This window comes from Pan paniscus, chromosome 17, assembly GCF_029289425.2.
Source record: "Pan paniscus chromosome 17, NHGRI_mPanPan1-v2.0_pri, whole genome shotgun sequence".
Lineage (NCBI taxonomy): Eukaryota > Metazoa > Chordata > Mammalia > Primates > Hominidae > Pan > Pan paniscus.
Window position 1 is genome coordinate 48,877,464 of NC_073266.2, and position 27,456 is coordinate 48,904,919.

Here is a 27,456-nt window from a genome sequence, read left to right on the forward strand (position 1 = left end):
GGGGTCAGCTTTCAAGATACACAGTAATGTTCATAATGAACACAATCTTTTTTTTTTAATTTTAACCACAATTGTCTTCAGACAAGCTGAAAAGGGTCATTGTGAGCATTATATCTAAACTAATCAGAGCAATTTTTTCCCATTGCCTTCTTTGTATCAAACTTTTTTGCTCAATCAGTTTGCTTAATCTTTAAACATATCTCTGTCTCATAAAACCTCTACTTGGAGTGAGAATTAGAAGAGGTGATGTAACTCAATCTAGGTCTACTGAAAAAAAAAAGCTATGTAATTTGAACAAAATGGGTTTAAAAACAAACATTTTCAGCCAGGGGCGGTGGCTCACGCCTGTAATCCCAGCACTTTGGGAGGCCGAGGCGGGTGGATCATGAGGTCAGGAGTTCGAGACCAGCCTGACCAACATGGTGAAACCCCGTACCTACTAAAAATACAAAAATTAGCCAGGTGTGGTGTCACGAGCCTGTAATCCCAGATACTCAGGAGGCTGAGGCAGGAGAATCGCTTGAACCCAGGAGGCGGAGGTTGTAGTGAGCCGAGATCATGCCACTGCACTCCAGCCTGGGCAAGAGGGTGAGACTCTGTCTCAAAAAAAAAAAAAAAAAAAAAATTCCTGAAATTCTAGACACCAGAGACAACATTTTGGTTCTCTTCTCTTATAATATCTGAAAGAATGCTTTGACTCTCCAGTTCCCTGGGTTATATAGATGCCAAAATTAATTAAATTATTATTTATCATGTTATGGGGTTTTCAATTACTTTTGCTATGGAAGTAAAGTTACTAGATAGAAGTAATTTGCCATTCACAGTATCTAACCTGGGATTCAAGAATAACAATATTGTAATTGTAGTCAGCACAGTTCATGAAGTGTGTCCTCCAAAGTAGATGACATTCACAAGCTCACGCCCTCAGACGGAGAAGCCCTGTGATCAAGGCTAAGGCTCCCATCTCCTTCCCTGATGGAACCCATGTTTTTCCTCAACCTGAGAAGAATAGCAGAACACAAGTGGGTAAGTTCGTTATTGAATAGCCTTAAATGCGCTCCAATCATTTTAACAAAGGAAATCCTTCACAAATTTCAGAATGTTATTAACAAATTAGTACGTTGACTGAAATTTTCAAGCCACCACCAAAAAGACTAATTTGTAAAGTAAATTAAAATAAATAATTTAATTACTTTAAATTCTTGGGTTTTTTTAGAATGAAAATCATGTACTTTTGAAATTCTGCATCTCTCAACCAAAGTGCTTACAATTATCATTCTAGGTCATTTGGAAAGATTTTTAAACCCACTATTTTACTTCCAGGTTCACTCTCCAAAGCTACTGCATTGTCTCTATTTCACTTTTTCATTGCACATAAGACTGTCATTGTCTATCTACGAATGAATAATTGCCAAAAACCAGTTTTGTTTGTTTTTTCTGTCTTCTGAGGGGTTTTTAAAATTTATTTATTTCTGTGTATCTCCCTAAGCTCATTAGTCACAATGGGTCAGTGTGATGGTTTCCCTCTGAAACTCGGTAAGTACTGCTGTGCCTGCCCTAAAAGCCTGCAAGCCCTGTCATGCTGGTGATGGATTCCAGTCCAGGACTGCTGTTAGCAACCGAGGACTCCCCTGCTCTCTTTCTTTGCTATTTCCCTTATCTTTCCAAGAACTTCCATAAACAAAACTTAGGGTGAAACCGAAATGATAGATTTGACATGAGTAGATAAAATTAACTTTCCCCAGTGTTGCACTCCTGTAGTGAATGCACATTTTGTTCATTTCCAGAGAGAAGGAGGATTTTTCATGTTGTTGATGCTTTCTTCCCTGGTTCCCCCTGCAAGGAAGGGAGCCTTAAAGCAGAGGAAGAACAGCCGTGTTCTCCACTGGCGTCTGAACTCCTCCACTTCACCCTGTCCCGGCAGTCTTAGCAATGCCCGCCCTTGACGAAATTGTGAGGTAGAGCAATTTTATCCACAGTGAGCCAGGCCCCCCATCACACCCCCACCCCAGTTTGGTGACAGTCCCTCATGTCCTTCCAGGAATCCAATGTTCTCTTCCCCTTTTCCCCTTTACCCTCATTTTACACTCTCTCTCTCTCAATTCCAAAATAACCTTGAAAATTTCTTCACTTATTCATGTATTTACACATTCAGCTGGGATTTACCGAAAGCCTACATTGGGCCAGGCACTGTTTTATTTGCAGGATACACGGCAGTTCACAGAGAAAAATCCCAGCCCTCACAAAGTTTACATCCTAGGGAATGGCAACAGATAAGAAATAAGTTAAAACACAGTCTTTTAGGTTACAATGTACCAAGAAGAAAAATAAAGAAGAGAAAAAGAGGATGGGGAGCTCTGGGCACGGGGGGCGGGGGGAGGGTAATTACAATTTTAAAATCATTGGTCAGGGAATGTCCTTACTGAGAAGGTGACATTTGAGGGGAGAAAAGTGAAGAGTGACGGAAAAGACCTTGTACATTTCTGGAGCAGAAACTTCCAGGGAAAAGGAACCGCAAGTGCAAGGCTCCGAGGTGGGGCATGCCTGGTGAACCTGTGGCACTAGACTAAGATGTAAATAACTGACAGTGGATCAACATTCTGCCCTCCCAGTAATATGCACTCCAAGGAAGCCTTCTGCTGAAGGAATGCCGACATTAATCAGTGAATGGGAGAGGCCTTCTTTTGGGGCCTCCAGGCCTTGCTGGGGTTTCCCAGGCAGTTGCCTGTTTCATAATTGCCTCAATCCAGCATTATTATATTCTGATCACATTTTTAAACTACTGTGACTTAGTTCAAAAAAGATTGCATGAGATGTGTTCAACACCCTACTGATTCCCAAGAATAGACCATTTTGTTTCCTCTACTGCACCAAATGCTATTTTGCAACTGTCATTGTCTTTCCCTAATTCTCCTCTGCCTCATGAACAATGTTAACAATTTCCTTAAAACAGCTTGGCTCAGAGACTTTGCATCCAAAGCAGTCAGTCCGTGTATACTGACTCACAAGGAGGAACATGTGGGGAAAGCTCAGTGAGACACTGTGACTCACGGCACTGGGACTCTCACTCTTTCGGGATGTTGACGTCTGAGGCTGTGATCTCAGGGCTGCCTATTTTTGCTCCCCCAGAATGAGGGGACTGTTCATTAAGGACGTGCTGGCTTCTCTGTGCTAGACAACAGGGCTTGGAGTCTGCTGGGCTTTATTATCCTGTGAGTTCTAACTGGGAAAGTCAACATAACTTTTCCCACTCTCTTATTAGAGGCCTCCTCCACCCCCACGTTGGCCAACGCTCCTCTCTCACCACCTAAGGCGGAAGCGTCTCTTGGTCCATCTAACTGGAGAGTCCATAAGAAATTCAAGATCCTGACTCCAAATGTTGGTGCTGTCATCCATGCCTTGACTTCCATGGAATAGGACCATGGGTCTTTCTCCAGGATTGAGGGGAAGGACGATCCTCTCCCATTTCTCCATGGCCAATGTAACAAACTGTCTATTCTCAGCTGGGCCCTGAGCTCCTCCAGCTTCATTCACCCTGTCTGTCTTCCTCCTGACCACACTCAATTCCAGGAGTATCCTGGATACTTACACCTCTTTTTTTTTCTTTTCTTTTGATAAAGCTTTTTTTATGGAATGGAAAGTTACAGTTTCTAACCTAAACCTTTTCCTCTGAAACTTAAACATGTTTCTGCTTAAAGAAGCAATAGGAATATATTCCTTACAGAAACGATTTTTAGGACTTTTACATTCTTTTTCTGATACTGTCACTTTATTCTTTTTTTTGAGACGGAGTTTCACTCTTGTTGCCCAGGCTGGCGTGCACTGGCACCACCTCGGCTCACTGCAACCTTCACCTCCCAGGTTCAAGCGATTCTCCTGCCTCAGCCTCCCAAGTAGCTGGGATTACAGACATGCTCTGTCACGCTCAGCTGATTTTTTGTATTTAGTAGAGATGGGGTTTCACCACGTTGGTTGGGCTGGTCTTGAACTCCTGACCTCGGGTGATTCACCACCTAGGCCTCCCAAAGTGCTGGGATTACAGGCTTGAGCCACTGCACCTGAGCACTTTATTCTTTAGTAGGTTAAATATTCCCAGCACCTTCAGCCTTTTGTTATAGATCTTGTTTATCATCTTTGTATGTGTGATATTGTCCTCAGTGCCTAGTTCAGTTCTCTTTATAGATGTTTTACATAGATATTTCCATAAGATGTCATCAATCTGGACCTAGAAAAACATCAAAATAATAGTTGATCTTTCCTGGATACTTACACCTCTTAACTGTCATCTGGGTCACTCTACAACCCTGACTTACACCTACCAGCTGCCATCTTTATTCTGCTCTGTGCTGCAGTGTTGTTAGGGAAAACATACGTACACAAACTGACATGTGCGTGTATGTGTGCAAATGCATGTACACATACATACCACAGACCAACATTTTCTTACCAGAACCTCTGCTAATTCACCCACAGTGGATATTCCAAACACTTTTCCTTATAATACTCCTTTTTCACTTAGAATTAATCCCTTCCAGTTGTGTGGGCTTATTTCAACAAGTCTTAATTGATCATCTGATATGTGCTGGATGCTGAGGGTTGGGCTCACTGTGAATATCATATGGCCTCTGCTCCCAAAGAAGGAACAACTTTGAGAAAAAGAAATGGGTGGAACAGTAGACATGGATGAAATAACCATAAACTATAATGTGATTGCTGCTATGCAGGTTGTGTGAGTCATCTGGGATAGAGCCACAGAGTACTGAAGGAGAGGTAAGTAACTGGATATGGAGAGGATGGAAAAAGGAATAGAGGATGCCACTCAGGTCCTAAAGTGAGTGGCCAAGTTCGCAAGGCTGCCATTGACTGAGTGGGGCATATGAGAAAGCAGCAAGCTTGCACTGGAGAGAAAGTAAAGAGAGGAGATATTAATCTGTTCTCATGCTGCTAATAAAGACAAACCTGAGACTGGGTAATTTATAAAGGAAAGAGGTTTAGTAGACTCACAGTTCTACATGGCTGGGGAGGCCTCACAATCATGGCAAAAGAGAAGCAAAGGCATGTCTTACATGGAGGGAGACAAGACAGAATGACAGCCAAGCAAAAGAGGAAACCCATTATAAAACCATCAGATCTCGTGAGACTTATTCACTACCATGAGAACAGTATGGGGGACACTGCCCCCATGATTCAATTATCTGCCACCAGGTCCCTCCCACAAAACGTGGGAATTATGGGAGCTAAAATTCAAGATGAGATTTAGGTGGGGGACACAGCCAAACCATATCAGGGGGAAAGCTTTTTTGTCAATATGCTGAGTTTGATATCCCTACAAAATTATTATGGAAGTGTGAGGTTCCCATGAAATATCCAAATAGTGAGGTCCCATGATTTGAGCTTGAGAAAGAAAGCTAAGTTTACACAATGAAAGTGACCACAGAATCATACCTGCTACTAAGTAAGAAGAAAAGAAGCAAAGTTTGGAACTCAGAAGACACACACATTTTACAAGTAGCAGAGGGCAAGAAAGGGATTGAGAAAGAACAGCCAGTGAGATGGGAACAAAATAAGGTGACTATTTCTGCTGCCCAAATCTATTTCCAATGCAGTTGTCCTTTCTCATTTCAAATGACTTGCTAGGCTTTTCTAATTGGATTTTGTTCTAATGTCTCAAATTCAACATGTTTTTACCAAAAGAAAAGTTTTTACTTCTGATTCCCTGTTTGTGTCAACATGATGAAAAGAAAGCTTTTTTCACAGCTAAAGCGAAAGCCCCTGACTCTTCATCAACAGTGTCTATGCTTTGAGTCACTCTGCCCTGGCAGGTTCGACACCTGGTTCACAATTACTCATCCTTTAAGAATCACTTCAGCAAACTTCCTCCAAGAAGCCTTTTCTAATCCCATAGTCCAAAGTGTGAGGTGGGAAACCTTCATTGTTCATATACTGCATGTGTAGTTCTACCACAGCGGTTATATTATTTTATTTTATAAGTAATTATAGTTATATTATTTTATAAGCACCTATTCTTGTTTCTTTCGATACAGGAAAACATTTAATTTTGCATTTCTAGTAAAATGCAAATTAAATGTTTGTTGAACAGGGACAAGGTAAATATTGAATAAACTAGTAGAACTAAACCAAAAAACAGATTCCTCCTCGTATTTCCCCTCTCAGATTACCTGGGAGTATTTCACATTTTGTCCTGTGTCCATATGCCCTTTGCTAATCAACGTTCTATGAGTAATCCTCCTGACCATGATAACCTTTTTTTATAACAGCTACACAACTCTATGATTTGTTTATAAAGCATTTTAAAAGGATAGCAACCAGATTTAGCTCTCACCTCTGAAACATTAATTCTAATACATATACTCATGAGATTTTCACTGGAATTAAGTGGTCAGCCACTTATCAGACCTTTAGCAAAGAACTGTCCATTTTTAAAATAATATTTAATGCTAGGATGTGTTGGCAGTAAGGAGCAGTGTTAGTAGAAAAGAGATATATTAATTTTCATTGATCTTTCTGAAACCCTTTAAAGTATTTTTGGTTTTAGATCATATTAAAGGGGTGATTTTAATGAGCTAATCACTTGAAGATTATTCTTATCTGTGTATGTGTGTGAAGCAAAGTATTCTGGAAAACATAAATTCAGGTAGATATTTTGAATATATCTAGATGTTAAAGGTAATTATTATTCACACAAAATATGTTTTGAACTAATCCATTCTAAATGTCTTAAGAAAAGTACATTTACCATAATGTTCAACTAACTTGGGGGAGGAAAACATGAAAGTTAAAATTTTCACATCCTGTTAAGACTTCAATTTATTTTAAACAAATCCTTAGTCCTTTGTTGGTAATGGCTATATTTATTTTTGTGCACAGAGATGTATGAAACAGATTTACTCTAACCGCAGCATAAAGAAGTTAGGAGCCAGAGAGTTAGCTGTGAAACATCTGATTCTCAAGAAGTTCCTTCACCTCTCTGAGTCATAAGTTTTAGAATTTTTAAAGTAGAACTAATTCAGGAGTGACATTCTATGGCACTGGATGACATATTGGCACCTTCTCTCAAAGTCCTGGGGAAAATGTCTTACAGAAGGAATACTACCTTGAAACTAACTTTGATAGCCTTCAGGGGAGGTTGAATAATACAACAGAAATAAAGTTTGCATCGGCTATTTCTCATTCTGGAAGCTATGATTATCTTCATTGCTGAATAGAAACCAAAGACTTAATAATGAGGCATAAATACTTCTCCATAGGACTCAATTGCAAGGGCACAAATTTAAGGCAGGACTGACACATAGTTTCCTACAATGATTTCTGCAAGTGATTTGGTAAAGCCTCACTTCTTAAATCAGGAGTGCTCCCAGCATGATGGCAAACGAGAAGTATCCCCAAGGTGTGCTAATACCCACATCTAGCTCAAGAGAAAGGAGTGGAAATTAAGACATATTTCCTCCAGATTCAATGATGTAAAAAAGTTTACTGAGAGTATCCCATAGTACAGAGCACAGTTTGGGGCACTTCTGAGCACAGTAATGAGCTAAGTCCTCAACTAATTCAGCCACCGTCACTTAAGTAACTGCATGAGAAAATCCACTCAGCAGCTAAGCCCCAAACATATGGAGAATGTGCTTCTCTCAGCTCAAATAGGCAGTGGTCCTTGGGGAACTGAGAAGAAAGAGTGTAATGAGGAGGTGGTGACTGTACTGGATCTTGAAGATTGGCACTTGGGAGAAAAGGGTGAGAGATGCTACCAGAGGGAGAGGGGGCATTTTGGACCACAGAAGGAACTCTACTATTTGAGCCAAATTTAATGCCAAACCTCTCTTTCTAGTCTCCAAATAACCCTTTATGCTTATATAGGTGTGGAAAAAAAGTTAGATATTACATTTGAACTCAATTGAACATGGACACAAACAACGGTCACCAAGTCCCAGAACAGGTTGTGTGAGCCCCTTGAGGAATTCATCCAGCACTGTTTCGAAGAAATCTCTATTTCAATCTATACCTATACGTTAGTTATTGAAAAACAACAGACAATCGCAAAAACAAGTTGACCTTTTGTGTTATCTGAGCCCAGTCTCGAAGGGCCCTTGTGACTGGGCCTCATGCCGAACAACTGGTTACAAAAAGAGCTAGGGTCCCAGACTGCAACGAAGCTTCAAGAGACATCTTCTTGTCTGTGTACAGATGAGTGGCCGACTCTGGAGCCCAGGCTGTTGCTTCTCAGTCTGGTGATGAATCCTCCATAGTCTGAGGAGTGTGTATATGTGTGTATATGTGTGTGTGTGTGTGTGTATATATATATACACACACACACACACATATACACACATATACATATATATTTATCTTTTCCCTTCTCCCCTTCCCATTGCAATTTTCTTATTATATCATTGACTTATTGTATCATTTGTTTATTATATCTGCATTGCCATTTACGTGGGATAAAGGTTGTTTACTCCTAAAAGTACTGTGCGTGGCTTCTCCCCTCACAGGTCTCCCACACAGAACATTTTTGGCATCACGAACAGGATCTGAAAGCGAAAGCATGCCATTTTCCACCACAAGGACCGGGCTGGGAGGTCCCCATATTCCAGGATGGAAACTCCCCAACTTCTCCTCCTTGGCCATTGAGTGGTCCAATGGAACTGGCCTTTGTGAAAATTGGGAATCTAAATTAGTGCATTTTGAACCATTGGCTGTGCATGAGGTGCTGCAGGGAATCCCAGTTGGTAAAGTGGAAACTGAGGGAATTTACTGGCATGGATGGTGCTTGCTTACTGCTTATAAGTTAATGTGTCAAGACAGGAACAATAAAAATGTAAGCTGGAAAAGGAAAATGCTAATTTGATTTCCAAACTGGCCCTGGCCCAATGCCAGGCCTATGTCTTGATGGATCAGGCTCAAATCTATCAGCCTATTGCTGAAAAGGCAGCTATTCAAGTGGCCCAGTCAGGGTAAAACTGAAGAACTAGTCAGCTAGGGATCAGAACAGGTAAAAACTCAGCTCCTGTCTCAAGAATGGGAAATTAACCCCAGTAAAATTCAAGGACCTACACAAATTGTAAAATTTCTTGGCATCCTATGGAATGCAGGGAAATAGTCCATTTTACCAAAGGCTAAGCTAAAATACTAAAATGTGCAATCCCTACCACTAAAAAGGAGGCTCAGAAATTTATTGCCTTGTTTGGATTCTGGAGACATCATATTCCCCACTTGGGTGACATTTTACAACCTCTTCAGGCAGTCACTAGAAAAGGCTATGACTTTCACTGGGGAGAGGAAGAGAGCATGGCTTCTGAACAAGTTAAACAAGTGGTGCAACTGGTCCTGGATTTATGGCCCATACAAGATGGACCAGTAGAACTGCAAGTAACTGTCCTAGATCAACATGCTAATTGGAGCCTCAGCCAGGAACAAGATAGGAAGAGGGTACCTTTGGGGTTTTGGACCTGGAAACTGCCAGAGGATGGCAAAGTTTATACACCTTTCTAGAAGCAATTGTTAGCTTGCTATTGGGCTTTGCTGGAAATGGAGCACCTCTGCTTCAACCATGATATCTTTATGAGGCTTGAAATTCCTATTATGACTTGGGTCATGAGTTCCCCCAAAGCTCACCGGATAGGGCACACCCAAGAAAGTAGCATCATCAAATGGAAATGGTACATATAAGACCAGGCTAAGCCAAAACCAAAGGGGGTTTTGTATATCACTTTTACATGAGGATATACAAAACTTGCCAGCTCAGGAAACCACAAAGCAAGTCCTACAGATAGGGAAGGAAACCTCCCCCGCCCAATGGGGCAAATCCTTTAAAGAACTAAGCCCAGAGGATCAGAAACATGCTTGGTTTACTGATGGATCTACCAAATACATTGATGGGACCCGATGCTAGAAGGCCATGGCTCATAACCCTGTTAAAAAGCATAAGCATTTCTGATGAAGGAAGGGGTGGGAGCAGCCAGCTGGCTGAACTAGTAGTGGTCCTCTGAGCTATTCAGGAGGAGGCCAGAGGGATTTGCCACTTGAATACCAACTCTTGGTCAGTAGCAAATGTTCTTACCACCTGGATGCCCCAATGGCAACAAAACAAATGGTTAATTGGGAATAAAGAGGTTTGGGGTAAACAATACTGGGAAGATATCTGAATCCTGGCACACACTACCATTATCACTGTTTTCCATGTTGATGCTCATGCGTCTGTTTGCTCTTGACAGACTATTTCATCAGCAGGCAGATCAACAGGCCAAAATTTCCACCATAACTGCAAACTTGAATGTGGATGAACGGATTACAACATGTTCAAGACTTGCAATGAGAGGCTTTATAATGTATGGTGGTATAATTGATAGTGCTTACCGGGGAGAGTTAAAGGTCATTTTATACAATACCACTCCAGATTCTTTTGCTATAAAACCTCAGATGCAGGTTGCTCAATTGTTAGTGGAACCTTGTCAGCAATTAACCCCTGAGGAAATCTGCCCCAACAGAGGCTACATACAGAACTGGGGGATTCAGATCCTGGAGCCAAAATATGGGTACAGCGTGCATCAGGTCCCACCCTTAAGACTGGTGACCTTGTAGCTATAGGAGCAGAAAATGAAGCACACTACAATTTCCTAAAGATGAAAAACAATATCATGTTCCCCTCTGTTTTTGTTATCACATGGAATAACCTATCTACTAATGGTCAGCACCTGTGTCTTTGTGTCTGACGCCAAGATTAAATTCATCAACTGGGCAGCCACCGCTGCAGAGGAAGCCAACCGCAGTCAATGTTGGCTATGTGGGAATGAGCTACCTTGGAGAATCCTCCCTGCTAACATTTCTGAATGACTATGTCGCTACCAATGGGACCACAACAACAACACTTGCAATCCAACCTGGACTTTCTTTGACCAAACCAAGCCTTGGTACTCTGGGGTTTCTCCTGCCAGACAATTGTCAACACATGCTCCAAATCAACAACATTACCCCCAATGAAACACAATCTCTTTCCTACTTTTATAACACATTAGTACACTATGATTACAGTAACTCCATTGCTGTCCCCTGCAGGGCCCTCTGGGTATGCGGATCCTATGGGTGGCGATACCTGCCCCCATATTGGATGGGGAGATGCACTTGGGGGTGGCCATTAATTCCATTCACCATCCGGGATAATATTCCCCTCCCCAGTAATCTAGATGCTTACAAACATCCCTGGTTAGAATGCACCCGACTCCGTAGGGGTGGTATCCTATCACAGCATTCTCCCCTGCGGCCGATACAATCCTGCTTCAGCAACAAATTAAAATATTAAGCTCACTTCTAAGAAAAGCTCTTAATGATAGTAGCACTGGATGTATGTTGTTATCAGATGAATTTGCTCAGCTACGTACTGTTGTGTTGCAAATGGAAAGGCATTAAATATGCTTACTGCAGCCCAAGGAGGGGTTCGCACCTTACTGCATACTGGATGTTATGTGTATATCCCTGACAATTCTCACAATATTACTTTCCTTGCAAAGCCATGATGGGTGTGTTATTAATTTTGCTTTTAATTCTCCTGTGCTTACCCTGTATCTGTAATCTCTATCAACTATGCCTTCCCCATGTATCTGTAGGGGTATTTTCCTGCGATTGAGTATCAGATTGAAGCCGAATGTGGAGGAAAACTTAAATATTAAATTTGAACTCAATTGAACATGGACACAAACAATGGTCACCAAGTCCCGGAACAGGTGGTGTGAGCCCCTTGAGGAATTCATCGAGCGCTGTTTCAAATAAATCCCTATTTAAATTCCTATTTGTTAGTTATTGAAACACAACAGACAATCGCAAACACAAGTTGACCTTTTTGTGTTCCTTGAGTCCAGTCGGGAAGGGCCCTTGTGACTGGGTCTCATGTCAAACAACTTGTTACAGTAAGAGCTAGGGTCCCAGACCATGCGGAAACTTATGAGAATCCTCTGTAGTCTGGTGAGTGTAGTGTCCGACTCTGGAGCCCAGGCTGTTGCTTCCCGGTCTGGTGGTGAATCCTCCACAGTCTGGTGAGTGTACATATAAATATATCTTTTCCTTCTCCCCTTCCCATTGCAATTTGCTTATTATATCATTTGCTTATTATATCCGCGTTGCCATTTAATTGGGATAAAGGTTGTTTACCCTTAAAAGTATGGTGTGTGTGTCTTTTCTTCTTCCCTTGCGCCTTTCTCGCACAGAACAATAGGCTCGTCCATTACTTCCAGTCGTTACATTTCTTGGAAGTTTAGTAATCCGGTGCTGATTCTAGTGTTTGGATGCCCATACTAAGTTTCTGCTTTTCAAGATGTCAATTTAACACCTCACCTCGCAATCACGTTGTTCTAATTTTAACAATTATTTATTGAACCCTTAAGTTCTAGACACTGCAGAATGCTTTACCTAAGATTTTCCAATTTCGTTCTCAAAACTTCCCCGTGCGTTGGTCGCTATTAACTCCATTTGACAGATCTGGAAACTGGGGCCCAGAGAGGCTAGTCTAGGCCACTCAGCTAGTCACTCTTGGAGCGGGGCCTCTGATCTAGCTAGTGGTGTAATAGAAATTGTAAATCATTTCAAAGAATATATATATTTCCCGTAACACCCTAGAGTTTTCTCCTAGCCCAAGAATTGTCCTTTTTGACCTCTGGTGATTGTTTCTCCTTGAGCCAGATAAGCTGCAAACCTGTTGGAAGCAGTGAAGGGCCATAGGGAAGAGCAGCCTTTGCGGAGACAGCCACCTGAAATTCTGCTCCACAACCTCCGCTCCAGGAGAGCGGGCCGAACGCACCGCGGTCGCAGCTTTCCTGAGGACACGGGTCCCCATGTCACTAGCGACACCTGCGCTCCGGGCCCAAAGCACAATCACAAAGTGCGGGACCTTTGGGCGGTGCTGGGCGGCCTGGCCCCGCAGCCACTGGGCCGGTTGGTCCCGCAGGACTCTGCTCCGTGGAGCTTTTGTCCTTGGGCCGGGGCCCTGCGACCCGCGCTACCCAGGTCGAGCCCCGCCAGGAGGCTCCCTCCTCCCGCCATTCTCCAGAGAGTAGGGGGTCGGGAAGGAGAGAACGGCGGGGCGGGGCCTGCCAACCCAAGGACGTCACGGTCCCAGGTGCGAGTGCGAGCGGGCGGGAGTCCACCCCGCGCCTCCCTCCTCTGCTGAACTCCCCACCTCTGTAAAAGCGGCCCGGGCCGGCCCCCGGCTCCATTTTCTCGCGGCGGACACACCTGGAGCCGCGCCTTTGGGTTGGGCTGGGCTGGGCCGCGCAACCGCCACGGGAAGACAGCCCTCGGGGCGGGGAGGGAGAGGGTGGCCGGGCCGGGGGGAGGCCGGGGCCAGGGAGGAGCCGAGTGCGCGCTCGGGGCAGGCGGCGGCGCGGAGCGGTGCGGCGGCGGGAGGCGGAGGCGAGGGTGCGATGGCGCGGAGCCCGGGACGCGCGTACGCCCTGCTGCTTCTCCTGGTAAGTGCCGCAAGCGGGACAGGGGAGCCACTGCCGGGGAGGGCGTCGGTAGGCGAGGTCTAGAGCTCGCGACCAGACTTGCCCGCCGCCCTTGTGCGCGTTACCTGCCCGGCGCTCCTTCCTGCTGCCCGAGGGGGGAAAAGGGCCGGGCAGGCTGCGGCGAGATCCGACCTGGGGCTTCGAAAAATCCTCTTGGCTGGAGCCAGGAGAGTAAGTTGCGACCTATCGAAGTTGTGTTTTCCTTCCCGCGTCACCCAGGCCCCAGCGCCCTTTTCTGTGGTGTGTGGGTGTAGTGAGCCCTGGGGCGGGGAACACCATTGCTGGGGGTCGGAGGCTTTATTGAGAGTCTCTGGGACGAGAAACGTGGGGGCAATAGGGAACAACCTCGCGCTTCTTCCACGTTCCTTAAATTTCCCTAGGATTCCCCAGCTCCTCTAGCCGCCGACACAAGCCAGTGAACTGGGGAAACCAGGAACATACTTGTATTCTTAGAGTGCAAAAAGTTGGCTAAAAATTTTTTTTAAAGGTGTAATTTACAAAGCTTAATTTTAAGTGGGTCACCCACATATAGTTTTAACTTAAAGTTTATGAAGTTGGTGTTTCAAAAGTTTTCCAATATTAAAGATAATAAATATATGTAATAGTTTGAAGGCTTATTCATTTAAAAGGTTACAGAAAATGGAAGTGTAGCGCCCCCTCCCCCACGCCCCACCCCTCACTCCCCGGAAACGACGTTCAGTCCCTGGATTTAGAGTTCTTTTGCTCAAATTGGATTTTAAACTGTTGGTTTTCTGTTTGTTTAAGGGGTTGCACGTATGTATCTCGCTTATAGGGGTTTACTAAAGGGGTTTTAATAAAGTGACAGTTATGCTGCAAATATAGGTGTGAGTTCACCTTCCAGAGTTCACAAATATGTGTTTACAGAGATTAGATGCAAAATCATACTCAGTTTTCTTATGTAATAATTAAAAATGCAAATACATTCACTATATTCAAAGTTCTAACTTCCAAAACATGAGAGCCCTTATATCCTCGAGTTTTGGTGGGATGTGGAAGAAAATCGTGTGTGTGTGTGTGTGTGTGTGTGTCTCAAAACGGAAAAAGGCGTGACTGAATCCAGTCTAGAGATTTCCATGAACTCTCAGGTGGAAGAGCATGATAATTAGGGCGTCCAGGCCTAGCACACAGTTCATTTTCATGCTCTATTTATCCATTTCATTTTCCCCGTGTCCTTGAGGTAACTTTCAATGAAAGTTCATTTTGTTGACAAAACTTTTCTAAGACGTGATCTGGGACGTCGTTTTTAGCCTCTGGGATGGCAAAACAACTAATCCTGTCGCCTTGATGTTTCCTTGTTTAAGGAGAATTCCAAGCTAATGTAACACCTAGCTTACTTTGAGAGTTACATATTCTTTCCATATGTGAAAATAAATGACCTTTAATCTTCAAATAATATAGCAATCAGGCCAATTTGTACACTCACAGAGTAGCCGGTAAGCAAATTAGGCATATCTTTCATTTTAGCAATTTGATACTTTTACCTTATTGGGCAGTGATAAACATCTCCTTTAGAAAGCGACTATAGCCAATGGAACAGGAGCAAAATTCTTGGACTGTTCTATGTATTTTCTATAAAACTTTCTGCAGTATAAATTTGAATATGTTTATTTTTGTCCAGAGAGTAGTGGGCAATGCAGCATTTTACCCCCAGTGTGTTTGCAGTTGCAGTTTTTTGGTAAAAAAAAAAAAAAAAAAAATGGAAAGCAACTCATCTGACAGAAGTAGTTGCCAAGGAAACAGGTCCTTTATTGGAAGGAATATAAATTGTAGTCTGTTAGATCAGAGTTCAGTTGCAGATAACGGAATTTACTCTAGCTATTTAAAGCAAGAATAGGTTTATTTCGGGGCACTAAACTGACTACCTAAGTGTAGGAAGGATTGAGAAGACTGCCATTTGAGCTGTCAGTAATGACTTCAAAGACACACAGCAGAGCCACACCGCTTAGGGAGCTGCTGCCTCTCCTGTGACCAGGAACTGCACTGCCACTCCCACAGTCTGAAAAACTGCTGTGATCAGGGTGCTACTTTTGCTACCAGCTGCAGACCCATGCATGCCACATCTGCTAGGATGCATAACAACATGGATGCTTGTACCTTGCCTCTTGGTGTTCACGAATCTAGTAGCTGGACACTAGAGCCATAATAAGATGACTACAAAGAACCCAGCTCCATACGTCCATATCTGCTTGCCAGGAGGCACAGAGCTCTGTTTCACTTCCTTCTTTCAAATCTCATGTAAATACTGATTGAACCCAAACCCCATTCAGAACGAAGCCTGCAGTGGAGTCTGTGACACATGGTCTTTCGCTTTCCTCAGCAGTACAGGGAGACACACCAGAAGGTAGCTGTGTCACCCACATAGCTATCACACATTTAGGCCAGCTGTATCAAAATGGAAAAAAGAAATAATTTTCTGAATAAAATCAGAGAATATTTCCTCTTCAAGGGTTCTTTGCAATCCATCAACTCCCAAATGGTTCACAGATAGAATTCAAAGAGTTCCTAGAGATGGCAAGGAATTAATTACATATATATTTTAACTAACTTTGGACTGAAATTTAGTATTTCTTTAAATTATGGGTGTGGGGAAGACACTGCACAGTAGTGTGAGCAGTAGCTGTGACTATCACAATAGAATTCACAAATACCTTTACATCTTATGGTGATCGCAAAATACCATTTATTCTGAACATCACTAATAGACTTTCTACTAGATCTTTTACTTAATATGTTAATAAAATACATGATATTGCTGCATCACAAATTGGTATTTTAAAAATGCTGATAACTATTTCAATATAATTGGGTTCATTGATAATCCCCTGTATTTTATTTTATACATTTGAAATCATTAATCTGAGAAGGGGTTCATAGGCCTCGCCAGATTGCCAAGGAGGGCTCGTGGGTGAGAGATTTCCTGATGGTTGCTTCAATTTTGGGTTTGACTAATGAAGCTTGTGCTTTAAAATCAAACTACATTTTAAGGATTCAATGACAGCAGATCACACTGTGAGCAGATATATTTAGTAGGGTATTAGTTTGCTAGGACTGCTGTAACGAAGTGCTAAAAACTGAGTGGCTTAAAACAACAAAAATGTATGATCTCACAGTTCCAGAGGCTAGAAATCCAAAATCAAGATATGGGCAGGGCCATGCTCCTTCTGAAACCAGTTTCCCTCCTTTCCTCTTCCAAGTGCGTACTGGTTTGTTGGCTATCTTTGTCATTCCTTCTCTTGTAGGTGCATTCATTACTCCAATCCTCCATCTGCACATGGCAGTCTCTCTTTTGTCTCTTTATATCATCTTCCCTCTGTGCATGTCTGTGTCCTTGTCCAAATTTCCCCATTTTATAAGAACATCGGTTGTACTGGATTATGCCCCAAAATAATGACCTCAGCTTGGTTAAATCTGCAGAGACCCTATTTCCAAATAAGGTCACATTCTGAGGTACTGGTGGTTAGCACTTCAATATATTATCTTTTAGGGGTCATAATTTGATCCGTAACAAGTGGATTCAACTATCTATAAATTATCAATAATATCAGAGTTATGCTTAGTGTTCTAATATACAACTGAATAACACATATTAAAGAATACATTAAAGTATAAATTAGATGGTGAATATTGAAGCCATAAGAATAATCAATTATCATATCCAAGGATTTTAGAAACATGGATTTCTTACTGGTTTTTGTTTCTAAAAGTTAGTAGGTAATGGGAAAATGGCAGCTCTTAACAGAAATTTTCTTTAATTATAACTTAAGGCAAGTACTTTACAAAGAGACACGAGCATTCATTGGCCTACGTACTCTCTGATTATTAGAAATCCCCGATAAGCTAAATTAAAGTTTCCAAGGCTAATATTCTGTGGTGTGTGAGTGTAGTGAGCCCTGGGGCGGGCTCACTACAATATAAATATGTATTTATAGAAACTTCCCAATTGATCTAATTGTCAGACGAGTGTAAGCGTGAGAATTACTGGTCTATATTTTGCAAAAAAATCTATATTTATGACGTAGAAAAATTTACATGGGAAAAATTACACATTGAATAGGGATAAGTGTTTTTGAAAACTGCCAAATTATATTTAAAATTAGAAACTTTAGGCTGGGCACAGTGGCTCATGCCTGTAATCCCAGCACTTTGGGAGGCCAAGGTGGGCGGATCACCTGAGGTCAGGAGTTTGAGACCAGCCTGGCCAGCATGGTGAAACCCCGTCTCGACTAAAAATACAAAAAATTAGCTGGGTGTGGTGGCACATGCCTGTAGTCCCAGCTACTCAGGAGGCTGAGGCAGGAGAATCGCTTGAACCTGGAAGGCGGAGGTTGCAGTGAGCCGAGATTGTGCCACTGCACTCCAGCCTGGGTGACAGAGGGAGACTCTGTCAAAAAAAAGAAGGAAGGAAGGAGGGAAGAAAGGAAGGGAGGGAGGGAGGAGGGAAGAAAGGAAGGAAGGAATTTTAACTGAAAGCATAAAGGACTTTTAGATCTATTTGAGCAATTTTTAATCACAGCTTTTTTCCCTTGTCTTTCACTCTGACACAGATTTCAATAGCTTTGACAACAATTTATAAACATATAGTCTACATATGATGAGAAACTATCTTCTCAGTTTTGTTTTTTATTAAGTTTTTATCATATGCAAAGCTTGGTGATTAGAGTGAAGAAGCTGGAACAACAGAATTCCTACCATGGTCTATAGTGAGATGAGAAATGTCCATAAGAAAAGAAACCAGACACATGACCCCTATTTAGTGAATCCCTGCTTGATGCTAGGCAATGTGCTAAACACTGGAGAACTATAAAAAAGCCAGACATGTTCTGCCCTCATGGTGCTTACAGTCTAATGAATGGTGTAAAAAGTAAATGGCTAACTTCCAAATGGGTAACGATAAGAAGAGTAATAATAGAGAAACATAGTACCATGGAGCCTATAGAAGGAGCAACTATCTCAGCACTGGGTATCCCAGCTGGTATCTGAGAATAATTATAAATTAGTGAGATGATATGAAGAGAAATAGATTCTAGGTAGAGAGAAGAGCATCTAAAAGGCCTGAAAATGACAGTTCATGGTTCTGCAGAGGAACCTAAACGTTCATTGTTGCTTGAACATAGAAAGTGAGGCAGAAGAATGTATAGGAAGATAGGCCTTCAAGCCAACAGAAGCCCAGAAAAGCTACTTGCCAAGGAAGTGTTTTCAGGGAGGTATTCACATCACTAAGTAAATGAAAAGATGGACTTTGGTTGAGATGGTCAGGAAAGAGTCAAGAAAGAAGAGATAGTATTTGAGTGATTAAGTATAATTTTGCCCAGTTAAAAAGAGAGGCAAGAGGCATTGAGGACTTGGTAAGCTGAGATCAAAGCCAGGCAGAAAAGCCCAGAGACCATGGGGTACCTCGGAGGGAGAAGCAGCCTGACTGCCACAGGGAGATTGGTTTGGGAGCCAAAGGGGTGGGAAGGCATTTTGGTTGTCACAGTGCCTGAGGATGCCCCTGGTATTTAGTTCCCAAGGTCCAGGGATGCTAAGACTCTACATTCTGCAGAACCTTCAAGAATTGGGCACATGTGAAGAATTTTTCTATCCAAAATGCTTATAGCACCCACATTGAGAAACAGTGATAGGCAAAGTAAGAGGTTCTAAGTAGGGATTTATTTTACTTGTCTGGACCCTCTTTTTGAAAGGCAAATATCTCTTGGGTTGATTACGCCTTGATACATTCATCCACTCAACAAATATTGAGCACCTACTCTGTGCCAAGCACTGTTCCAGGTCTCACCTCGAAATCACACCTGACTGTGGATTATTTTCATCAGTCAAGGAGTTTCCATCTGGCTGACTGGGGAATGTTTTGGATGGAGATGAGAGGAGATGAGACCGTTCAGATTTCCCTTGGTCTAAAACACCTCCATCCCACCACTCTTTCAAGCCCCCTACAATGCAAACAAAAACATTAAACAATGTTTGATACCCACTGCCTCAATTTAATGATCCAGTCTCCTTAGACCCCAAAAGTGCTAATTGAGAAACTGGGCAAGGGTCCTAGCTCAGTCATCATCTTCTTTTAACACCATTAATCATATCATTTCTTGTTTCAGATATCACCTTCCTTTGCTTTCTCAGTATTCTGGGGTTCCTTTCACTTACAGGAACCTGCAGTGCTTCTCACCCCTTTTTATCTGGCCTAGCACGATGGGGCGGACGGCGGAGTGGGGGACACAGTACATATATTACTAGGAGACATCAAGTAGGGGTGGGAGACAATGGCAGTGGCCAAGAGGGTGCTGCCCTTAGGACAGTGTGCTTGTGGATGTTGAGAATGTCCCTAGTGGCCAGGCAATCCATGCTCGTCATTGAGCCGCACTGCCCTGCTCTCTGTTATGTAGCATCTCTCTGCCCTACTCAGATACTTTCCCCAGGACCTAAGCTTAACATGTCTACAGTCTGTCCTCTGGAAATTGCATCTTTCTAGCCACTCAGACTGAAAACGTTGGCACCCTCTGACTCCTTCCCTATTATCCCCACACAGGGCATTGCCAAGGATTTTTGTCCCCATAAAGACTCCTACTTCTACCTGTCTATCTCATTGCCATTCCCCTGATACTGTTCCTCATTCCATCTCCCTGACTTAGTACTTGAATCTCTGAACTGTCTCCTGCCTTTTATCTTGCACAGTACTGCCAAAAAATCTTCAGAATCACTAGCGACATAGTATCCCTAATCAGAAGCTGGCAACGACTCTCCACTCCTTATAAGATCAGTGAAGAGCCTCAGCTCGATGCTTTGTCCTTATTTTCTACTTGCCACCATTGTATAGTTCTAGGTGCCAAACTGCACTACTTCTTATTTTTTGTCCAAATATCTCCATGTTCTGGCACATGCAGTCCCTCATCCGTGCGTTTTCCTTCCTCCTGTATGCACAGAAACAGATTATCTTCCATTTCCAAGGCCAAGCCCATTGCTATCTCCTTGCTAAACCTCTCCTGATTTCCCCACAAGGAAGTAATCTTGCCTTTTCTGAGTTCCCCAGAACTATTTTTATAGCCATCAGTTATACAATTAAGGTTTCCTACCTCATAGTAGTTTGATCCTCCTATTAAACTGTAAGCTTCTTCAGAGCAAGATCTTTGTATCTTTTATCTATAAACTAGCTAAATGCCTTGGGCACGGACGTATTCTTTAAAAATGTGAGTTAAAGTATCTTTCTATGTTTAGAAAAGCTGGAATAATCATATGGATTTCATGTGTTTAAGAGAATTATTTAATGCCCAGGTAGGTTAAGTAGTAATTTTTTTTTCTTTTTTTTTTTTTTTTCTTTGAGATGGAGCCTCTCTCTTTCACCAGGCTGGAGTGCAGTGGTGCAGTCTCGGCTCACTGCAGCTTCCACCTCCCAGGTTCAAGCGATTCTCCTGCCTCAGCCTCCCGAGTAGCTGGGACTACAGGTGCACACGACCACGCCCATCTAATTTTTGTATTTTTAGTAGAGACAGTTTCACCATGTTGGCCAGAATGGTCTTGGTCTCTTGACCTGGCCCGCCTCAGCCTCCCAAAGTGCTGGGATTACAGGCGTGAGCCACCGCACCTGGCCGAGTAGTAAATTTTTGTTTAAATTTTATGCATTTAGCAGTCACAAATTGGGCGTCTACTATATGACCAACAGTCTTCTAAGGACATGTGAACTGCCCCCTGCAATCCTGGAGCTTACAGTGGAGAAAGGAGTGTAAGGACAAGAACTTGACATTTTTTGAATATCCGCTGTGTGCCAGTCACTGGATTTAATGAAAGTTAATAGTGGGTGAAACTGAATCAAACCCAGGTTCACCTGGCACCAAATGCCTGTCTGTCAACCCAGAGGCATCATCGTGAATTCCCCTTACAGCAGTTTGCTACAGTGAGTCATCAATAAGGTCCGAACTTCTGGAACTAGATAATTAATTTCACTGCAAATTAGAATCATTCTAGAAAGGAAAAAAACAAGAAATGTAAATTAAGATTTACCTCATTTCAGAGATATAATCCTGAAAAACTGTACATATAACTTTCTAAAGCCCTTGATTTTCACTCTTTTCAATTTTGCTGATCCACTTATTTGAGACCAATGAAATGCCTGCTTCCCACTTTGGACCTTGGAGTTGCCTGTCGGTTAATTTCTGGTAGTTCCTGCAGTTTGCCTTACTGACAGGCCAGTGCCATCTAATGGTAAAAAAGGACAGTCTGAAGCTCTTGGTTTTCTTAAACTGCCCAGTGAAAAGAAATCATTTTCTTCATTTTACTTTTCAGTGTAGTGTTCAGGAATATATTGCAGCAAAAGAGTGGAGACAACCTATAATTTTTGTTTATCATATTTTGTGAAGTCTGTTATACAGCTTTATTTATATTTTGCCTAATTCCAAAAGCATTTGTGGCCATTACAGAAAACACCTACCAATAAAACAGTAAAATATTTTTTTACATGTCTAGTCATTTAATAAATGCTATTTTGAATTGAAATTGTATTTTAGTTAGTTTGCTTGTTTGAGCAACCCAACAACGACTTCAATGAAAAGAAAAAGTATTGTTTTGCTTTTTTGTTTTTTCTTTTTTTTTTTAATTATACTTTAAGTTCTGGGGTACATGTGCAGAACGTGCAGGTTTGTTACATAGGTTTACACATGCCATGGTGGTTTGCTGCACCCATCAACTCGTCATCTACATTAGGTATTTCTCCTAGTACTATCCCTCCCCTACCCCCACAGCCTCAACAGGCCCCATTGTGTGACGTTCCCCTCCCTGTGTCCATGTGTTCTCGTTGTTCAACTCCCACTTATAAGTGAGAACATGCGGTGTTTGGTTTTCTGTTCTTGTGTTAGTTTGCTGAGAATGATGGTTTCCAGCTTCATCCACATCCCTGCAAAGGACATGAGCTCATCCTTTTTTATGACTGCATAGTATTCCATGGTGTATTTGTGCCACATTTTCTTTATCCAGTCTATCATTGATGGGCATATGGGTTGGTTCCAAGTTTTTGCTATTGTGAATAGTGCCTCAGTAAACATATGTGTGCATGTGTCTTTATAGTAGAATGATTTATAATCTTATGGGTATATACCCAGTAATGGGATTGCTGAGTCAAATGGTATTTCTGGTTCTAGATCCCTGATGAATCGCCACACTGTCTTCCACAATGGTTGAACTAATTTACAGTCCCACCAACAGTGTAAAAGCATTCCTATTTCTCCACATCCTCTCCAGCATCTGTTGTTTCCTGGCTTTTTAATGATCGCCATTCTAACTGGTGTGAGATGGTATCTCATTGTGGTTTTGATTTGCATTCCCCTAATGACCAGCGATGATGAGCTTTTTTTCATGTTTGTTGGCTGCATAAATGTCTTCTTTTGAGAAGTGTCTGTTCATATCCTTCACCCACTTTTTGATAGGGCTGAGTGTTTTTTTCTTGTAAATTTGTTTAAGTTCCTTGTAGATTCTGGATATTAGCCCTTTGTCAGATGGATAGATTGCAAAAATTTTCTCCCATTCTGTAGGTTGCCTGTTCACTCTGATGATGGTTTCTTTTGCTGTGCAGAAGCTCTTTAGTTTAATTAGATCCCATTTGTCAATTTTGGCTTTTGTTGCCATTCCTTTAGGTGTTTTAGTCATGAAGTCTTTGCCAATGCCTATGTCCTGAATGGTATTGCCTAGGTTTTCTTCTAGGGTTTTTATGGTTTTAGGTCTTACATTTAAGTCTTTAATCCATCATGAGTTAATTTTTGTATAAAGTGTAAGGAAGGGGTCCAGTTTCAGTTTTCTGCATGTGGCTAGCCAGTTTTCCCAACACTATAAAATGGTATTTTTTAAGTGACAAATGCTTAGGACCAGTAAAAGTTAAACTAGAAGAAGAGGTATAAACCAGGGGAAAACACTACCTAAAGTAATTCAGTTGCAGTTGATGAATACTTGTAAAATGAAAAATCTTTTTGTAATGGGGAGAATTCACAGTTACTGAACTGCCTGATTTATTTTATTTTATTTTATTTTATTTATTCTTGAGATAGAGTCTCATTCCGTCACCCAGGCTGGAGTGCAGTGGCGCCATCTCGGCTCACTGCAACCTCCGCCTCCTGGGTTCAAGTGATTCTTGTGCCTCAGCCTCCCTAGTAGCTGGGATTACAGGCATGCACCACCACACCTGGCTAATTTTTGTATTTTTAGTACAGATGGAGTTGCACCATGTTGGCCAGGTTAGTCTTGAACTCCTGACCACAGGTGATCCGCCCACCTCTGCCCCCCAAAGTGCTGGGATTACAGGTGTGAGCTTACAGGCGTGAGCCACTGAGCCCGGCCTGAACTGCCTGATTTAGAACACATCTTTTCACACATCTCTCTGTAACTAGGGGCTCATTATCCAGTTTATGAATTATCCAGGCTCTCCTCTTCTTCCCTTTCCTATGCTACCATGTGATTTTACACAGTGGTTTCCAAAAGTGTGGTCCCACTTTTGGGGCCAAGCAGCATCAGCATCCCCAGGAAACTTGTTAGATACAAATTCTTGGACCCCATCCAGACCTACTGAGTCAGACACTCTAAGGCGGGACTCAGTAATCTGTGTTTTATCAAGGTGATTCTAATGCTACTCAAGCTTGAAAACCACTGTTAACATCCCATAGAAAATAAAAATAACTGGAGTAGAAAAGAAGATTAAATATTAAAAAGCCCTATGTCAAGGGAAAAAATAGGAACTGTCCATGAATATACAAAACTTTACTTGAAATAAGAATTCACAGCATGAGTGAACAAGTCAAGTGTAGCAAAGCATTGCTAAATGCATATTTTAAAATTCTATGAGTTAATAAAAAGCTTTCAAAGAAACTGTCTTCCTCTTTGTAACTAACTTCAATATGACTCACCTAAAATCATATTTGTTACATTCAGATTAGCCCAAACATCCAAAGAACAGGTGAAAGATTTTGGTAAGTCATGTACTTTATTACTGTCAGACTTAAAATATTTATTATTATCTAAAGTTCAAATTCAGAGTTCAAAAATTAAAAGTTCAAAATATTGCTCTTGTTTTTTTTAAATTAGCAACTGTGAAAAATATAATTACGTATTTAAATCAGCTGTTGAGTGAGACTGCTATAGGAGTATATAAATGTCTAGATCATCTGTAAGTTGGACTTTTAAGTTGGAATTTTCTAAATAAGTTGTGCTGGTTAGCCTTAAAATAAATGTTATAAAAACTGCCTTTTCTTCCTCCTGTCCCCAAAATAAGATTAAGAAGAAAAAAGTGCAGTAGGTGAATTCTAACATAAATCTGACCCACGTCAGATTTATCAGAGCAGATCACCAAACTCACTGGTCCACCCTGACTGCACTGGGTCGCTTGAACTCTTCTGAACGTGTACATTTCTATGACTGTAGACTGCAGAGCCTTCTTTGTGTCTACGGACGCTACTACAGACCAGACCACCAGCTCTGCCAATACAAATAGAAAAATCAGGATGTGTGACTAGAGGAAATAAACAAGTGGCATCCACTCCCTTTATTTTATCTCATTTTATTTCTTTTAGATTATTTCAGCCAAAGTTGAAAGCTCTTTAAGAATGGATTGGGGATAAACCAGGGATCCTCTGGGCAGTTTTTGATTTGACCTCCTATACAATAAAAGGGAGAAACAAAAGAATTATAAAACATTCTGCTGGTTGGAAGGTTGAGTAACACAAGGAAAGAAAATAACACAGATGTTAGATGATGGGCCTGAGGTGGGCATGAATTTAAAGAACCACTGGCAAGTGCCACGTCCTCTGTGTTTGAGTTCTAAAGATAGTCCGTTGAGCACACTGCTTACCTTCTAGTAATTTCTCACTGAATGGACATTAGAAGCCATTATAGTGACTGAAAGTTGAAATAATGTTTTAAACTAATTTGTATTTCTCTACATCCATTTTTAATAAGGTATCTCTTAGTCTGATGTATTAAAGTTTAAGGGATCACCTCACCATAAAACCACTGAACACTTCAAGATTCTCTACTTTAAAGGAAAGACTTCTGACAGAGAACCTGTCAGCCAGGAGGAGCTGTCATCCAGTGACTCATGAGTCCTCCTGAATTCTTGTTTAAACTCATCAAGGTGACTTCAGAACAGAAAGTCTTTTCTAAAAGTGCTGACCTTGAAAACAAAGAGTACATTGATTGATGGTGTTTGGTATTCCCTCATGCCTCTGCAGGAAAAAAAAAAAAAGAAATCTTTTGCCAGATACCAGGAAGTCCAGTTTTTATAAGATGTGCAGGATCCAATGGTAGAAAATTTTTTACATGTTTTTCAAAGCAGCAAAACTAGTTAATAAAATAATTTTTTTAGAGTTTAGCAAATTAGAAAAGCTTTTGCAGAATTTTTTGGTTCATCTGAAAACACTGCTTTGGATACAGGAACTAGCAGCTTACTTTTCCTCGTCAGTCTTAAAGGCATGTTGCAGGTGACATTTTTCTGTCACCAAGTTCCTGGTGAGAAAAAAAGTCACAGATTTAGTGTTTGGAGGAAACCTTATTGGCCATTTTGTCCAGCCACCCTTCCCATGCTTGAAACCTCTTCACAGCATCCCCACAGGAGGTGACTCAAACTTACAGAGTGGACAGGTTTTTTAAAAAGTGCCAGGGAGTGGGAATGGAGGACTAAGGCAGAGAGTTTCTGCTTGTTCCATTCATGTTACTTGCAGTATACTACCCACTAGAGATATACAGAATCTCCACAGTCCTCTGCAGCTTGTATTACTGTCCTGACCCTAGTTATTACAGTAGCTTCCAATCAGAGAAACGCAGCCATGGTTTCTTAACCTCGGCACTTGGCCAGTTGCAGCCAGATAACACTTAGTTGTAAGGGCTATCATGTGCATTGTAGGATGTTTGACAGCATCTCTGGTTTCTACCCACTAGATGCCACTGGCATTTATCTCCCCTACCTCGAGCCCTACCCTGGTTTGACAACCAGAAATGTCTCCAGACATTACCAAATATCCCCAGTGGCAGGAGGAGCGGGGCAGGGCAAAACTGCCCCTAGTGGAGAACGACTGGTCTAAATTAAGAATGTGTTCTGTGAGATACAGGATCTTAAGGAACCAGATCCAAATTATTTAGAAAGCAGTGGCTGAGATCTTAACTGCTCAGTCAAATAAACAAACAGTTCCACAATTGACAAAATGTTAGTGCAGTTCTTTTTTCTTTTTTTGTACAATGAATGAAGCAAATATTTCAGTCCATCACACCTTACTAAAAGCATGCTACTGCAATACGTGCTATAAAAATGCAGATAGCAGAACCCTCTTACCTAGATTCCAAGACAACCTTGACTTTAAGATGCACATCAATTCTTCTCATGTCTTAGTGTAACATACATCCAGAAAAGTGCACATATCACGAGTGCACTGCATCTTCACAAACTGAAAACACCATGTCACCAGTAACCAGGTGAAGAAACAGATTGCCAGCATCCCAGAAGGCCCCTTGTGCTCCCTTCAGTCCCTACGATCCCCCTGATAGCCGCTGTCCCAATTCACAGCAGATTAGCCTTGCCTGTGTTACACTGGCTCCCTAGATGCTCAGCAATTTAATACCAGCCTTTTGAGAGAAGAAAAGAAACATTACATTAAAGATGTACAAAACCTCTAATATGCATCCCAGTTCCTTAACTAAAACCGACTGATGACTCCCAAATTTTTATCTCCGGGCATAACTTCTTTTCTGAGCTACCAACTCCTATATCCAAAAGGCCATTCAAACAGAACACATAAAAACGGCTCTTACCTCCCATTTCACCTCTCCCTCAACACCACCCCTGTCTCCTGCCCCACCTTCAGCTTACCCCATCCCTCTCCCCATTCTGTCTCATCTCTGGAAATGGTGCCTTCACTCACCCAGGTGTTCTGGGTCAAAATTCTAAGGGTCATCTATA

General features: G+C 41.9%; 1 protein-coding gene across 1 annotated transcript in view; it reads left to right on the top strand.

The window, feature by feature from the left end:
* The first annotated feature begins 13,338 nt into the window (after positions 1-13,338).
* Positions 13,339-27,456, top strand: part of DSG2 (desmoglein 2) — a 50,693-nt gene continuing 36,575 nt past the window's right edge. The window contains exon 1 of the mRNA XM_008955818.6: positions 13,339-13,475. Within this exon, the coding sequence (XP_008954066.3) occupies positions 13,431-13,475 (45 nt within the window). The 5' untranslated portion in view covers positions 13,339-13,430. The remainder of the gene's footprint in view (positions 13,476-27,456) is intronic.